Source organism: Balaenoptera ricei, chromosome 2 (genome assembly GCF_028023285.1).
Source record: "Balaenoptera ricei isolate mBalRic1 chromosome 2, mBalRic1.hap2, whole genome shotgun sequence".
Classification (NCBI taxonomy): domain Eukaryota; kingdom Metazoa; phylum Chordata; class Mammalia; order Artiodactyla; family Balaenopteridae; genus Balaenoptera; species Balaenoptera ricei.
In genome coordinates, this window is record NC_082640.1 from 32,189,854 (window position 1) to 32,205,646 (window position 15,793).

Below are 15,793 nucleotides of genomic sequence, written 5' to 3' on the forward strand. Positions count from 1 at the left end.
TGTGAGTTTTACCTCCAGGAGCCCCACCAAGTTCTCACAGAGAAGATGGGGGAAGAATCCTCTCATGCTGCCATCTGGGAGAGGGGAAAGGGTCCATTCTGAGCTATGCCCATAGCACTCTGTTCTTCTTAACAAGGCCTGCCCTCGGGGGAAACTGGCTAACCAGAGCTTAACCTATTGGTGTTTTATCAGAGCCTAACTGAACTAGAGGGAGGGAAATACCCAACTCCAGCCCCCTGTAGCTGTCCTAAGGGGGGGAAATCCAGAGGTACTTGTGAAGGTCAAGTCCAAGGGCACAGGTTCACTAAGGTTGTTTCCTTATGAAAATTGGTCTCATTGTCTTTGCACTAAAATTGTGTTTCCCAGAAACAGAATCATGGACATAGAGAACAGACCGGTGGTTGCCAAGGGGGAGGGAGGTTGGGGTAAGCTTTCATATATAGAATGGATAAACAGCAAGGTGTCCTACTGCATAGCACAAGGAACTATATTCAATATCCTGTGATAAACCATAATGGAAAAGAATATAAAAAAAGAATATGTGTGTATATATATATATATATATATATATATACATATATATATGTATAACTGAGTCACTTTGCTGTACAGCAGACATTACCACAACATTGTAAATCAACTATATTTCAACAAGAAACATATATTGATTAAAATTGGGTTTCCCTAGTTTGCACCAGAAGGCAGTCAACAAAAACAATGAGAGTCCAGAAACGCCTCAGAGAGACAGAAGGAAACATACAGACACAATGGACAAAGCACTTGATGAACAAGCGTTAAAGGTAACTGTACTTAAGTGAGAGATGCATTTGCCACCCTTCCCAGCAAAGGGATGGCGCTCAGGACCAGAGTGTCTCCTGGTCCTTAAATTCCCTCTGGACACTCACTTTGAGTTGTTGTCCAGGTCCTGGGAGATGTCGTCCACCAGCTCGCTCTCGGAGGACTCGTGGGCCATCGACTTGTAGAGCTTGCAGGCCACCAGGGCCTTTGCCATGCTCTCCTCTCCCCGCTGCCAGAGGAAGACTGCCATTTTTTGGCGCTTCATCAGCACGGCCCACACCATCAGCTCGTGGAAGGGGTACTGGAATCGACTCACGGCGGGGTCGTCCACATCGATGTCCAACTCCTCCTCCTTCTTCTTCTTCTTCTTTTTCTTCCCTTTGGCTGGAGGCTCATCATCCTGAGGGGAGAGAAGCACCTTTGCCACGGTTCTGCCATAAACGTGCAACAAAGGGTTTCAGGACAACTGGAAAAAGGGAAACCTCTCCCTCCAAGGGAATAAAGAGAATTCTAAGTACATCTGTGGTTTCCAACAAGTGTACTAATTCTTTTGAAAAGATGCACATGTTTATTATAAGTAAACCATCGAAAACCAAATGAGCTGAAAAGGCATACTACTGTTTGAAGAGTTTATACCCCTGGGTTGGCAGGATTTTTTTTTCCTCCAAAAGCCTCTAAAAATTGAAGAGATGCTGCAAAACTAAAACAAAGAAAACACTTCAATCCAAATCACCCCATGGGAGAGATAAAGCCTGTAGCTTATTTCCTCAGGGAAGTCTTCAAGTACCAACACTTGTTTGCCAGATACGGCTGAACCAGAGATTAATAGGAAAAATGTAAAAGGGGATGGAGAAAAATGTCTTGTTTCCCTACTAATGGTTTAAGGAAGCAAGCGTTCCATTTTTAAAAATTATTATTAATTAATTAATTTATTTATTTTTGGCTGTGTTGGGTCTTCGTTGCTGCATGCTTTCTCTAGTTGCAGTGAGTGGGGGCTACTCTTTGTTGCGGTGAGCAGGCTTCTCATTGTGGTGGCTTCTCTTGCTGCGGAGCATGGGCTCTAGGCCCGCAGGCTTCAGTAGTTGTGGTGCCCGGGCTTACTTGCTCCACGGTATGTGGGATCTTCCTGGCCCAGGGCTCGAACCCGTGTCCCCTGCATTGGCAGGCGGATTCCTAACCACTGAGCCACCAGGGAGGTCCCACAAGTGCTCCATTTTGAATGAGCTTTGTCTTTTCATGGATGTGCTATAAATGGAGGGTCACCATTTCCCATTTCCTAAAGGGATTATGAGGGATGATTCTGAAAGCGGAGAAGGACCCTAAAGGAATGTCTGTCGCGACTGGGAGAATTGGGGTTGAAACACGGGAGTGGCATGGAAATATATGGGGCTCAGACTATTCCAGGCTAGGACTTCAGTACCCAGTAGAATAACAGAAATGGATATTTGCTCTTTTGCAAACAGCTTTCTCGTCAATGATCTACTTTTATTCTTTTTATTTTTTTAAAAAAAATTTTATTTATTTATTTATTTATTTATTTATTTATGGTTGTGTTGGGTCTTCGTTTCTGTGCGAGGGCTTTTCTCTAGTTGCGGCAAGTGGGGGCCTCTTTTCATCGCGGTGCGTGGGCCTCTCACTATCGCGGCCTCTCTTGTTGCGGAGCACAGGCTTCAGACGCGCAGGCTCAGTAATTGTGGCTCATGGACTTAGTTGCTCCGCGGCATGTGGGATCTTCCCAGACCAGGGCTCGAACCCGTGTCCCCTGCATTAGCAGGCAGATTCTCAACCACTGCACCACCAGGGAAGCCCTCTTTTTTTTTTTTTTTCTTTTATTCTTGTACTGACTCTGAGAGGTTGTGAATGTGTTCCATTCCATCAGATGAGGAAGTTGTGACCCAAAGTCTGAATAATTTGCCCACATACACACAGCTGGAGTGGCTGGGCAGGGTGGGGGTGAGGGGGGGAGACTGGCTCTCCAATTCCTATCACATGTTGTTCATGACTAACCCAAGTTTTGTAACCTTATAATGAGTTGTCTGACATTTTTACTGAAACTATTGTATCTTGCCTTGGATTTAAATGTGTTTGTTCAGGGACTTCCCTGGTGGCACAGTGGTTAAGAATCCGCCTGCCAATGCAGGGGACACGGGTTCGAGCCCTGGGCCAGGAAGATCCCACATGCCGCGGAGCAACTAAGCCCGTGTGCCACAACTACTGAGCCCACATGCCACAACTACTGAAGCCTGTGCACCTAGAGCCCGTGTTCCACAACAAGAGAAGCCACCGCAATGAGAAGCCTGCACACCGCAACGAAGAGTAGGCCCCGCTCGCCTCAACTAGAGAAAGCCCGCGCCCAGCAACAAACACCCAACACAGCCAAAAATAAATATATTAATTAATTAATTTAAAAAGTGTTTTTGTTCAGTTTTCTAATTTGTCCCAGTAAAACTACAGTTTCGGTCATTTAGGAAGGTTAAAAATTGACATTATGGAAATTAAAAAATAAACATAGCTTTATTTTCAAGAATATATCCAGTCAAATAAAAATCCACTAAGGACTAATGAAATGCTGTAAAACAGAAACCCTTTTAAGCCTATCTTTCAATAATACATTGTATTATTAAAATACTAGTTGTATGCAAATTCTCTTAAAATAATTTTAAGATTGTTAGAGAAAGAATATAACCAACAAAGGATTAATTTCCCTAAAATGCAAGAACTGCCACAAAGCAACAAGAAAAAGAAACAACCCAACAAAATAACAAAAGATATGAACTGGAAGTTAAAAAGAAATTGACCCATCCACAATCACAGTAAGAGCCTCTAAACTCACCTCACTTAGAAATCAACTTGAAAAAATTAGTATAGATAGAAGCAAATTGAATAATAACATTACCAAGTTTGATCTGACAAAGACGTATATGTATTGTACCCAACAAACCAGGAATACACATTTTTTTCTAATACACGTGAATCATTAACAAAATTCCACCTGGCATTATTCCCTAATTCTTTTGAGATTTTCTATATCAACAAATTCCAGATATCAGAAATCATGTAGTATACACTCAAAGAATAAAATTAAAAATCAACAAGAGTAGGATAACAGCAATAACAAAATTCTGTATCTGGAAAATTTTAAATACACTTATAAATAACTTGTGGATTAATGAGGAAAGTATAAACTGTTTAGAAATGAATTACAATGAAAGTTCTACTTACCCAAACCTGTGGGATACCATGAAAACAATGCTCAGAGAAGAAATTTATACTCTTTTATGCATTTATTGGAATACAGGAAAGATTGAAAATAGGCAGGGACTTCTCTGGTAGTCCAGTGGTTAAGACTCCACGCTCCCACTTCAGGGGGCACAGGTTCCATCCCTGGTTGGGAAACTAAGATCCCACATTCCGCATGGCATGGCCAAAAAAACAAAAAAAATGACGTGAACACTATAAATATGGTATAATTTGGAGTCCCTTGGGAAGGGCCTCTTCCTCATACACTCCCAAATAATCTTCCCCCATCTATCCCAGTGCCTTGACAATCTGTCAGTATAGATTGATTCCTCTGAGCTAACTAATTAAAATAAAAATTAAAAAAAAAGAAAATGGGCAAACTTCACTTTCAAATTGAGTCAATAAAAATAATACAGTAACTCCATATAAAGTATATGGAAGGAATGAATACAAATCAAAGATATTAATAAAATAGAAAACAGAAAAAAGAAAGCTGCTTAATAAAGCAAAAATACCAATCAAATCTGAAGGCAAGTATGGTTAAGAAAAAAAGGGAGAAGATATAAATATAAAAAAATTGGAACAAGAAATGGCACACAACTAAAGATATTGAAAAAATTAGAATACTATGTAAAGTTTTATACCAAAGTACTTGAAAGTCTAGAAGTAAATTGTTTGCTAGGAAAATATAATTGACCAAAGCTGACTCTAGAAAATAGAAAAGCTCAATGAACTCATGTTATGAAAATTATTATAAAGGCAGTGAAAAATATGCCCCTAAAACACAGGACTGGGACCAGGCTATTTTACAGGAGAGTTCCACCAAACTTTCACCCAACAGATAAAGCCAACATGATGCAACCAACCTAAGAGAGCATGGACTTATGGAAAGCTGCATATCATAACTCTTCTAGTTGTGCTGAAGGTCAGTGTCAACTGTGAACACAGAATCAAAACCTTCTACCCTGAATCCATTCAGAAATTGGGATGCTATTTGACTCATGAATTTGAGAAGAGTCTTTACAATAGACAGCCTTATTATTCTGTGTTATAATATTTCTTTCACTCATTTATATATTTTCATGTCTAGTGCTTTTTTAAAAATTAATTAATTAATTTTTTGGGCTGCGTTGGGTCTTCATTGCGGTGCGCAGGCTTCTCATTGCAGTGGCTTCTCTTGTTGTGGAGCACGGGCTCTAGGCACACGGGCTTCAGTAGTTGTGGCTTGTGGGCTCTAGAGCACAGGCTCAGTAGTTGTGGCTTAGTTGCTCCACGGCATGTGGGATCTTCCTGCACCAGGGCTCAAACCCATGTCCCCTGAATTGGCAGGAGGATTCTTAACCACTGCACCACCAGCGAAGTCCTAGTGATTTGTTCTTAAGTTTCCTTGCTAAGGTGATTTCTGGATACTTTTGTCCTATTATGAGGAAACTTTGTCAATGTTTCTGGGTTTTCTAGAAACCAAATTTTTTTGCCGATAATAATTTTTCCGCTTTTTAAAGTATCCTTCTTTTATTTATTTTTTCACGTGGTAAAATTTCCAGAACACTTTTAAAAACCAGTGGGGTTGATGATGCCAACAATAATGGATGTGCTTGACTTGTTCTTGATTTTAATAAAAATGAATTGGGTGGCTTTTACCTTTTAAAACATGTCTGTGATCTTTTTTAATATAATTTGACTAAATCATCCAAGTAAATTTTGGTGTGTGGTGTAGTGGATTTATTCATGGAAAACAAACTTGTGCAATTTTATGTTAAATACAAAACGAAGAGGGCTCCATATACTAGACCACAATATCATAAAACCATTGGAAACAAGTCCTACTTACTTCCATTCCCAGAAGTTTGAGAGCTTTAGGCTGCATAATGAAAGGGGAGAAAAAAATGAATGGAATCAGATAACTGATGTTATGATACTGGGGGTTGTACATTAGTAATATCGTTAGTAGCAATAATAATAGATTAAAAAGTACTTGGTATCGTTAACAATTAAGGACAAACCCAAGGAAAGGAAATGCTTTAATATGGAACCTCTGCTTCTGTCAGCCCAGGTCAGGTGAGGAGAGAGATGTGCAGACATGGGACCCGCAGCCCAGGTAGAACCAGAGAAGTTCACCCACAGAGCAGACACACAGCTATGGGGCTCTGAGTGCGGGCGAGGCAAGGGCTTCATGGAAGATCTCACACGTGAGTTGGGCTTGCGACACGCGTGGGGTTTTGATGGGGGAAGATGCCACAGACACAGTAGTAGAGTTTGATTCTGGCAGTGGTACATGGTCGCCCACAGCAGGGTGGGGACGGCTGGGGAGAGCCTTAGACGCTATGATCATGAGCTTGACAGTGATTCGTCAGGCGCTGGGGATCCTCAGGAATTTTTGAGCAGGGAGGGCACTGTTGGGTCCCTCGTTTTGGAGAACTGGGGCACGTCCAGTGGTAGGATGGATGGGAGAGGGCAGAGACAAGGGAGCCTGGGAGGAAGGCTATTGCGGACAAAGGATGGGGCCAGGGCAAGTGCTGGGCTGTGTGGCCCAACGAGCTGAGGGAGGAAGGTGCGTGGTGAAGCCTGGGCGTCTGGAAGGAAGGTGCATGGTGAAGCCTGGGCGTCTGGAGGCATGCTGAGACCTCCCACCGAGAGCCACTGTGGGAGGACGGGCAGGTGTGCTAGGGGATGGGGTGGTGAGCTCAGCTTTGAAGCGGCTGAGTTATTGGAAAGGCTAGCAAGGAACCACATGTGATTCTGGGAACCACAGAACCCCACGTGTTCGCTGAGTTCTACCCTCTTGGGTCCAAACAGGTTGTTGTAAAGGGTCCGGAAGCCCTTCCTTGTGTAGTTGCAGCGGTAGGCGCCCCCCATGAGGTACTCCAGCACGAGCCCAATGTCTATGAGGCTGATGTGGTAATCAGGCGGAAGGTTGCCCTGTAAGAAAAGAAGCTGTGTCTCAGGCCCTGCGAGAAGGAACCCGCAGCGTGGGCTTCGGCACACACCTCGGCATCATGGTCATTCCTGCCTACGACGTGAGAGTTAGTGGTACCAACGGGGCATTAAACAATCTTCAGTCTTTTACTATAGGATTGCGGGAGATAAGGGGGTAAACCATGTTCCAGAAAATGGGTTAGACTTCCCAATGAGAAGAATTAGAAGCCCATGAGGCTGGAGGGGAGAGGCCTGGGCTTGTCCGTGGACTCGGACAGAATGGCCTGTAATGTGCATTTAAACATAAGGGAAAGAAAAGAATATATATATAAAGAATGTATATATGTATAATTGAATCACTTTGCTATACAGCAGGAATTAACCCAACATTATAAACTATGCTTCCATAAAAAAGGATATTAAAAATGTATATAAATGTATAACTGAATCACTTTGCTGTACAGCAGAAATGAACACAACATTGTAAATCAACTATGCTTCGATAAAAAAAATATTGATTAAGGAAAAAATACATAAAGGAAAGATGGTGTAGCTGGTGAAAAGAGCAGATTCATTTTGTTGAGAAGGTGCTTTGCCAGCTGCTTGCAGGGGAGAAGCCAGCTTCGGGGGGCTGGCGTCCAGATTTTCTGCAGAAGGAGGGAGTGAGCAGCGTGGCAGACAGGAGGACTCTGTGGAAGACAGCGGGCGGACAGAATACCCCTGGGGCCGGGAACTTTCTAGGGAAAGCTCCACATGGTGCCCTGTGACTTTCTGGGGGACCCCTCAGATTTCAGTAAGAACACAAACACTGCAAACTATCTGATGTGCCCGGGAGTCGGTGAAGGGGCAGAGTCCTGCAGCAGAACGGAAGAGGCTGTGTTGAGATAAAGGTAGCGTGTGGGTGGAGGGGAGGAGGGCAGGGGGGCATCTGTGCATCTGTAAGTCGGTCATTCACGCCAGAGGGCCGTTGGCTTATCCAGGAGGCAGAGGTGACCGGTCCATTATAAGGATGTTTTGCTATGTGCTGTTTCCTGCTTGGTTAATTTCCTATGGCTGAAATGATGGTAGAAACCTGGGGTCCGTCCCATGGAGGCTACACCTTCCAAATGTCCTCCCTGTACATGAGGACTGAATCCTTCACTCAGCCATTGCAAGTTTGTTCAGCCCCTACCGTGATCCTTGACCAAGTCGGGGATTCCATATGAGGGGATAAGGAGGTACAGCCCTGCCTTGGGGAGTTTGCTGTTTTGGGGGAAAAGGGCCAAGCCACCCTCGGTCCCGATGCAGCAGTGTGTTCAGGCCCCCACTCTGCTAGGGTGGGCAGGTGGGAGGGTGAGAAAGGGCTTCCTGTGGAGGTAGGCAGAGCAGGGGCTGTAGGGGCCGAGGTGGGAGAGCACTGCAGATGTGAGATGGGCATGGCCCTGGGACAGAATACGTGTGGTGGGTATGTGATAGGCCCAGTGGGTGCAAGTCTCTTAGCAGGAGCTTGAATTTCATGAGACGTGGAGGCTTTTAAGTGGGGGCGTCCTGTGTCTGGGGAGTGTGGGAGGAGGATGATCGAAGCCACTTAGGTGAGACGTGGTTGGGTCTACACTTGAGTAGCTGTGGCTTTTGAATGTTAGCGCTTCTGAATCTAAGAAATCTGTGAAAGTGGGAAACAAGGGCACTCACTGGTCTCTCTTGGTTCCCAGATCCACCGATTCTGCTCTGATCCAATGAGTGTGCATAGTAAAAGCCAAATTCTCACATTAGCAGAATTAGATATTTGTATGAAGTCTGACCAGCCTATCCGGGACTCTGGCTGAAGGCCCTCTTCTCTCCTTTGCATTACTTCCTCCCGCTCAGAACATGAGTACATGTCCTGCACTCTGCATGCCAGGGACTGCATTCTGGCCGAATGAATTGCTCTGCGTTAACCTGGTCTGACCCTCCAGCCTGTGGTGATAGGACCCAAGAAACACCGGGACAGAACAGGGAGTGGACGGGATCCTACAAGAAGGCAGACTGTAAGGCATTAGTAGCGCTGGGGATGGGGGAAAGCATCTATCACTTACTAAGGAGGAAACAGAAAGAGCCAAGAACTGCTGCACAGGACACGCAGAATGACATGAGGCCCATCCTGCTAGGACTTCTGGAAAGAGGCACAGTGAAGGGGTGAGGGGCAGATCTGAAACACGCAGAGCATGGGGGTTCTGGGCAGCAGTGAGGACCCCACCCCTTGGCTGGTGCTCCTGCCTTGGTGATGGGGCCAACCCGCTGTCAAACAGTCATTCAGCGCGAGCCCATTGTGTGTGGGATGAACATTTCATTTAAAGAAGATGACATTTTTTAAAAGTAAACTCTTTTCATGGAGAGAGGAATTCATGACTTCTTATGCCTCCAATAAGATGATGACACATTTGGAAATTTAAAAAATTGCTTTAAAAAATGTCTCATTAAAAGACATCAACAGGTGAAGGACTATGAAAGAGCAGACTGACCTTTTTTACATCCCTCACCAGCAAATGAAGTGTGTTTGGTGGACCCAGTCTCTGAAAGAGAAACATTCAGCCATATTAAATATGTTTTTCTCTTCAACTTTTGGAGTAAAATCCAGCTCTACTTTATAGAATTAATGAAGTCCTGTGTCTTTTATAAGACAGGACTAGGACTTGTCATGGGTAAGAAATATCCCACATGTTCAAAAATATGTTAAATACCTTTTATTGAATTATTTTAAAGAGCATCTTAGGATGTAATATATTTTCTTAACAGTTCATCAAGCTTTAGCAAGCAACCACCCAGGACCACTTCTGCTACTTAAAATTTTAGAATGGGGAAGGAAATGTACACTCTCAAAATTCACATGGTAATAATACAAGCCAAGAGGATTTTATCCAAACACTTTCATTCTAATATCAGGAGCTCCTTGCTGTGCAAACTCAGTTTTCCATTTTTCACCAAAGCCTCATAAAAAGTGGGAGTCCCCAGGAACAAATGACCGCTCATTCCAGGATCTTTTCACTCTGCTAACGACTCCGGGGGCTGGATTCTTTCTTTGTATAAGCTTGTCCTCGGGCACCACCCCTGAGTTAACGCTACAGACGCTACAGACGGGGGTGCTGGCTAGCCTGGTGGAGGTGGGTGAAGATGGGACCATCCGCCGAGCCCGCGTGTCAGGTGAGAGCAGTCATCCTTAAATGATGGGCCTCCCGCTGAAGCCGTGTTCTGATGGCGATGTTCCTCCGAGCGCATTCTTGCACCCCCAGGGCTAGCTCCCCTCCGCCCTCCCTCCTTCTGGACCACTCACTGTGTTATAAAGCTCTTCCAGCCTCGGGATGGTGAGAAAATGCTGCATGTTGACTCCATTTTCAATCAGGAGCTTCACAAAGTCCACTCGGTCTAAGACCAGCGCGTCCAACATGGCCTGCTCCAGCGCGTTCACCTGTGAGAGCCCGGGAGAGGGGCGTGAGTGCCTCAGGAGGGACAGAGACACTGGGCAGGGGACCCTGGAAGCTCTCGGAAAGACTCTTCCGGCCCCCAGACCCAGAGCATCCTGAACAAGGCTCCCTTTACTTCTTGTCCTGAGTAAACACGCCCCATTGCCCCCTCCTTCCTTCTCAGTTTGTCCCTAGGTGTCCTATCAAAGCATCACAGATGGATACATTTAATACAAAGTGAAAAATGTTCAAAATGACAGCCAAACTGGTGTTGCTCTCTAGTTATCAGGCTTTTAAAAAAAATTAAAATAGAGTTGATTAGCTTTTCCTGTAATGTAAACATGAGAAGGAAAATTCAAAATAAAACTGCAATCAGTGCTTGAGTCTCCAAGCTCGGATCTCCATATACAATGTTTTTTTGAGGTGGTAGACTGTAACATTTTACCTACTATTAGTTACCATTTGTGTCTCTACCCTTCAACAATGGTGGAACCTGCAGCGCTCAATGTAACGTGAGGTTTTGCTGGAGAGAATTTGTTTCCTTGACTGAGAACTACCCGCTGTGGGCATGCCGCGGGCCACCAGGGTGAGTGACCGCGATGATGCCAGTCACAGGGCACCGCAGAGGCCCAGCGCCCTGTCTTGCCGTGTCCTGACAGCAGCCAGGCCAGAACCACAGGTGCTGCGTGTCTCAGCCCCCCAGCCCAGCCGACTGCAGTTACCCCTGCTTCCCCATCACAGGCTCCATCTTTTGTCCCCGAGCTGAATTTCTTCACGATTGATTTGTTTCCCATGTTTCCACGCAACAAACATCCACGTGTCTGCAGGCGGAGAGAGGCACTGGTGGGCAAGGTGGCCCGGGCCTCCCCTGTGAGTGACTTCATTCTCCCCCAAAGCAGGACCATTTGGCGTTTGTGACATCCTGCCAGCCACTTGAAATATTGACACTGTCCCATCAATGCTTCATCACTGCCTCCTGGGCTCGGGGCCCCGGGTGGGGCTGCAGCAGAGGCAGCAAGAACTGCCCCCTTCCCTGGAGGAGGGTGACTGGCTCCAAGGTCCCCAGGAGCCCAGGAAAAGGGAGCAGACACGTCCCACGTACCCAGTTCAGCAGCTCGAGCTTCCGGGGGTCAGTTTCTTCCTCCACCTCCTCTTTCACCTTCCCTTTCTTCTTGCCTTTTCCTTTTCCTCTGCCCCCCTTGGTGGTCGCTGTGGGTGGCTTCTTCTCCTTCTCCATGGCCTTGCTATCCGTTGGGGGGGCCAGGTTTCCCAGGGGCTGCAGTCCACAGCAGGCAGAGTTGGGAAAGGGATTTAAAGCCGACCCATGTCCCAGGACAAGTACACGGACTGCCCCTCCCCTCTGCATGCACACGCTCGCACACACATGCACACACATAGGTACACATGCACCCACATACAGGTGCACGTGCACACACAGGTGCACACACAGGTACACATGCACACACACTCGTGCAACCATGAGCACCCATGCACAGACATGCACACAGGCACACATACTTGTGACTACACACACACACACACACACACACACACACACACACTCAGCTGTCACAGGCCTGGCTGCCTGATGGAGAAGCTCCTGATTTCATGACCCTCTGTTACTTATATGCTTGATGAAGTGCACTCATGCACTTAAAGTGGCTGAAGTTTTGACTGAGTGTGTTTTTGCCCAAAAGAAAGGGTGTTGAGAGGTAAGTTTAAAGGCGCCAAAGAGAAGTGTCTGTGGCAGCTGATGAAGACCAGAGAAGACAACTGTGAAGGGGTCAGGGCTTCCCTGGTGGTGCAGTGGCTAAGAACCCACCTGCCAAAAAAAAAAAAAAAGAACCCACCTGCCAATGCAGGGGACACGGGTTCGAGCCCTGGTCCAGGAAGATCCCACATGCCACAGAGAAACTAAGCCTGTGCGCCACAGCTACTGAGCCTGCACTCTAGAGCCTGTGAGCCACAACTACTGAAGCCCACATGCCTAGAGCCCGTGCTCCCCATCAAAGAGAAGCCACCGCAATGAGAAGCCCGAGCACCACAACGAAGAGTAGCCCCCGCTCGCCACAATGAGAGAAAGCCCGCGCACATCAGTGAAGACCCAATGCAGCCAAAAATAAATAAATTAAATAAATAAATTTTTTAAAAAAAAGAATTCTAGAAAGACTACAGAGTCATAGGCACATAGTTGATGGAGAACTTCAACTATTAAAGGAAGACCTGAGAGATCGTATACTTGATTGTGGGGGAGACAAAGAAGGACTTTTGGTTCCAGGTTGTGGTCTTGATCTCGTGTTTCCTGCTTTCCCTCTCTTCCCGTGGAAATGACAGCAGAGGACTATGGAAAAGAAAAATTCATTTCAGGGAGAAGAGGCAGACCAGAGCCATTAAGACGTTTCTGGAAATGCTGTTGGGTAGTTAAAGCTGTGGGGAGGCAGCTGAAGCCCAGGATGAATAATGTGGGGGTAATAGTGGAGGTGGGACCAGATTTCCAAAGAGGGAGAGTTAATGGTGGGTAGAAAGCATGGTGATTAGTAAAGGACTGTCTACAGAGCAGGAGACCACCCACCCCCCTCTCGTATGTCACACCCCCTCTCCAGTGGGTGAGTGCAGAGCAACTCTACTCCTGGGCTTCACCCTGGCAGAACCTGGAAGAATGTCTGCTGAAGAACTGGGAGGGTCCTTGCACTGTTGGTAGGAATGTAAATTGATACAGCCACTTTGGAGAACAGTATGGAGGTTCCTTAAAAAACTAAAAATAGAACTACCATATGACCCAGCAATCCCACTACTGGGCATATACCCTGAGAAAACCATAATTCAAAAAGAGTCATGAACCACAATGTTCACTGCAGCTCTATTTACTATAACCAGGACATGGAAGCAACTTAAGTGTCCATCGACAGATGAATGGATAAAGAAGATGTGGCACATATATACAATGGAATATTACTCAGCCATAAAAAGAAACAAAACTGAATTATTTGTAGTGAAGTGGATGGACCTAGAGTCTGTCATACAGAGTGAAGTAAGTCAGAAAGAGAAAAACAAATACCATATGCTTACCATATATATGGAATCTAAAAAAAAAAAAAAAAAGGTTATGAAGAACCTAGGGGCAGGACAGGAATAAAGATGCAGACGTAGAGAATGGACTTGAGGACACATGGAGGGGGAAGTGTAAGCTGGGACAAAGTGAGAGAGTGGCATGGACATATATACACTACCAAATGTAAAATAGATAGCTAGTGGGAAGCAGCTGTATAGCACAGGGAGATCAGCTCAGTGTTTTGTGATCACATAGAGGGGTGGGATAGGGAGGGTGGGAGGGAGATGCAAGAGGGAGGCGATATGGGGATATATGTATATGTATAGCTGATTCACTTTGTTATAAAGCAGAAGCTAACACACCATTGTAAAGCAATTATACTCCAATAAAGATGTTAAAAAAAAAATTGGGAGGGTCTGCATAGGGAGGTCCAGTGCCACACCAGCCTGCTCCAATCTGCAGAAGGTAAAGAAAAGCTGTTCAGTAGACATCCCCCTCCTAAACAGGGAACTCTTGGTCAGTCCTCCCAGGGAGGAGAAAAACCTATTTGTAAAATAGGCTCCTTATACTAATTATTCAGTCCCATCCCTCACTCTGAAATGGGGATAGGCAAGCAAGGATCTGCAACAGAAAAGGACAAAATGAACAATGGGAACAGCTGACCAGGGAGAAAATAGAGATAATTCAGGGAACAGGAGAGGACTTAAAAAATATATAATTTGTATCCTCAGATATTGCATTCATGAGATGAAAACAGGCTGACATGAAAATGGAACCATCAGGAAACAAGAAAGCTTTCTCAGACATCAAAAATAGGATTGCCTACATTTTAAAAAATAGCACAAAAGAATGCTAAGGAAAAAGTTGCGATTTCCAAAAACCTACAGCAAAATGATAGAGAGATAGAAATGATAAAATGGAGGATCAGCCCAAGGGGACCAACATTTGCTTAACTTATAGGAATTCCAGAGGAAGAGAAAGAGAGAAAATGAAGGCTGAAATACTCAAAGAAGCGGTAGAAGAAAATTTCACAGAGCTCGGGAAAGACTTGGGTCTTTATCATAAAGGGGTCTTTAACAGCCAAGCAGAATGAATGGCCACATGACTGGCCATATGAGTCCTTGAGTTTGCTGTCTCTGTACATTTCATTCTCATTTGTTTGAAATAGAACACATGTCCTTGTGAAATTTCTAAACACTGAAGATAAAGAACAGACCTCAAACTACATCTGAGAGAAGACAGTGGTTCATCATAATTGGAAGATGATCACATGGCAACCATGAGCCTGGTGTGTGGCAGAGTGTTTTCAGACGTGTAAAGACAGAGAATGGTTATCTTCCCACACATGTTCATGAAAAAAATTACTTGAAGATATACTGCAGCGAAATGAAAAAGAAATCTGAGAGAGAGGAAGACATGGAGCGTGGGAAGAAATGAGTCTGTCTGAGAACACACTGCAAGGGTGTCTGATGTGGTCAGCTGCACAGCAAACTTTGAGAGCATCCAGAGAAACACGAGGCTTTGAAAGATTCTACAAGAAGAAAGGGAATTGCACTCAGTGGACAGTAATAATTAAAAGAATAGATCGTCTTAATGATGTGAGGCATATGGTACGAAGAAAAAAGAGAATCAATTTGGAAATGCAAGGAAAAGCAAACATCTAGCTATTCAAATAAGTCATGGTCCAAATGTGAAGGAAACTCAAAGGTCCCATAATTTTAAACAATGGATGGACGGTAGGAACCTTGATGCTTGTTGTATTTTCCTTTGTGTGGCCCAGGTAATTGACCCAGGGCTACCTTTCTTTCTCTTTGAGTTCAGCCATAATGTTAGGTTCAGCAGTGAACAATCTGTACAGAATCACAGTAAAGTCTTCTGGTTTCTCCATTTTTAGAATCAACATAAAGACCTAGTATGCGGGGTGGGGGTGGGCGAAGTGGATGAAGATGGTGAAAAGATACAAACATCCCGTTATACAATAAATGTCTTGGGGATGCAAGGTATGGCATGGTGACTACAGCTAATAATACTGTATTGTGTATTTGAAAGGTGCTAAGAGAGTAGATCTTAAAAGTTCTTATTACAAGAGAAGACACTGTAACTGTGTGTGGTGATGGATGTTCACTAGACTTATTGTAGTGATCATTTCATAATTTATACAAATATCGAATCTTTACTTTGTACACCTGAAAATAATGCATCGTACGTCAATTATATCTCAATTAAAAATAAAAAAATGTAAACAATGAGGACCTACTGTATAGCACAGGGAACGAGATTCGATATCTTATAATAAGCTTTAATGGATAAGAATCTGAAAAAGATTATATACATAATAACTGAATTATACATGTGCTGTACACCTGAA

At 44.6% G+C, this 15,793-nt stretch overlaps 1 protein-coding gene and 1 long non-coding RNA gene across 3 annotated transcripts in view; one reads left to right on the forward strand and one right to left on the reverse strand.

Annotated features, from left to right (window-relative positions):
* Positions 1–8,810, forward strand: part of LOC132359055 (uncharacterized) — a 32,599-nt gene extending 23,789 nt beyond the window's left edge. Inside the window, exons 5-6 of one of the 2 annotated variants that reach the window (XR_009500714.1) lie at positions 6,087–6,227; positions 8,646–8,810. This is a non-coding gene — a long non-coding RNA (uncharacterized LOC132359055). Of the gene's footprint in view, positions 1–688; positions 774–6,086; positions 6,228–8,645 lie in introns of those variants that run through there. The other variant, XR_009500713.1, reaches the window with a different exon arrangement.
* Positions 1–15,793, reverse strand: part of TRPM1 (transient receptor potential cation channel subfamily M member 1) — a 70,590-nt gene that overhangs the window by 39,532 nt on the left and 15,265 nt on the right. The window contains exons 9-14 of the mRNA XM_059912295.1: positions 11,476–11,649; positions 10,244–10,378; positions 9,435–9,485; positions 6,817–6,957; positions 5,870–5,899; positions 906–1,198 (exon numbers count right to left, since the gene is read on the reverse strand). Of these exons, the coding sequence (XP_059768278.1) occupies positions 906–1,198; positions 5,870–5,899; positions 6,817–6,957; positions 9,435–9,485; positions 10,244–10,378; positions 11,476–11,649 (824 nt within the window). The remainder of the gene's footprint in view (positions 1–905; positions 1,199–5,869; positions 5,900–6,816; positions 6,958–9,434; positions 9,486–10,243; positions 10,379–11,475; positions 11,650–15,793) is intronic.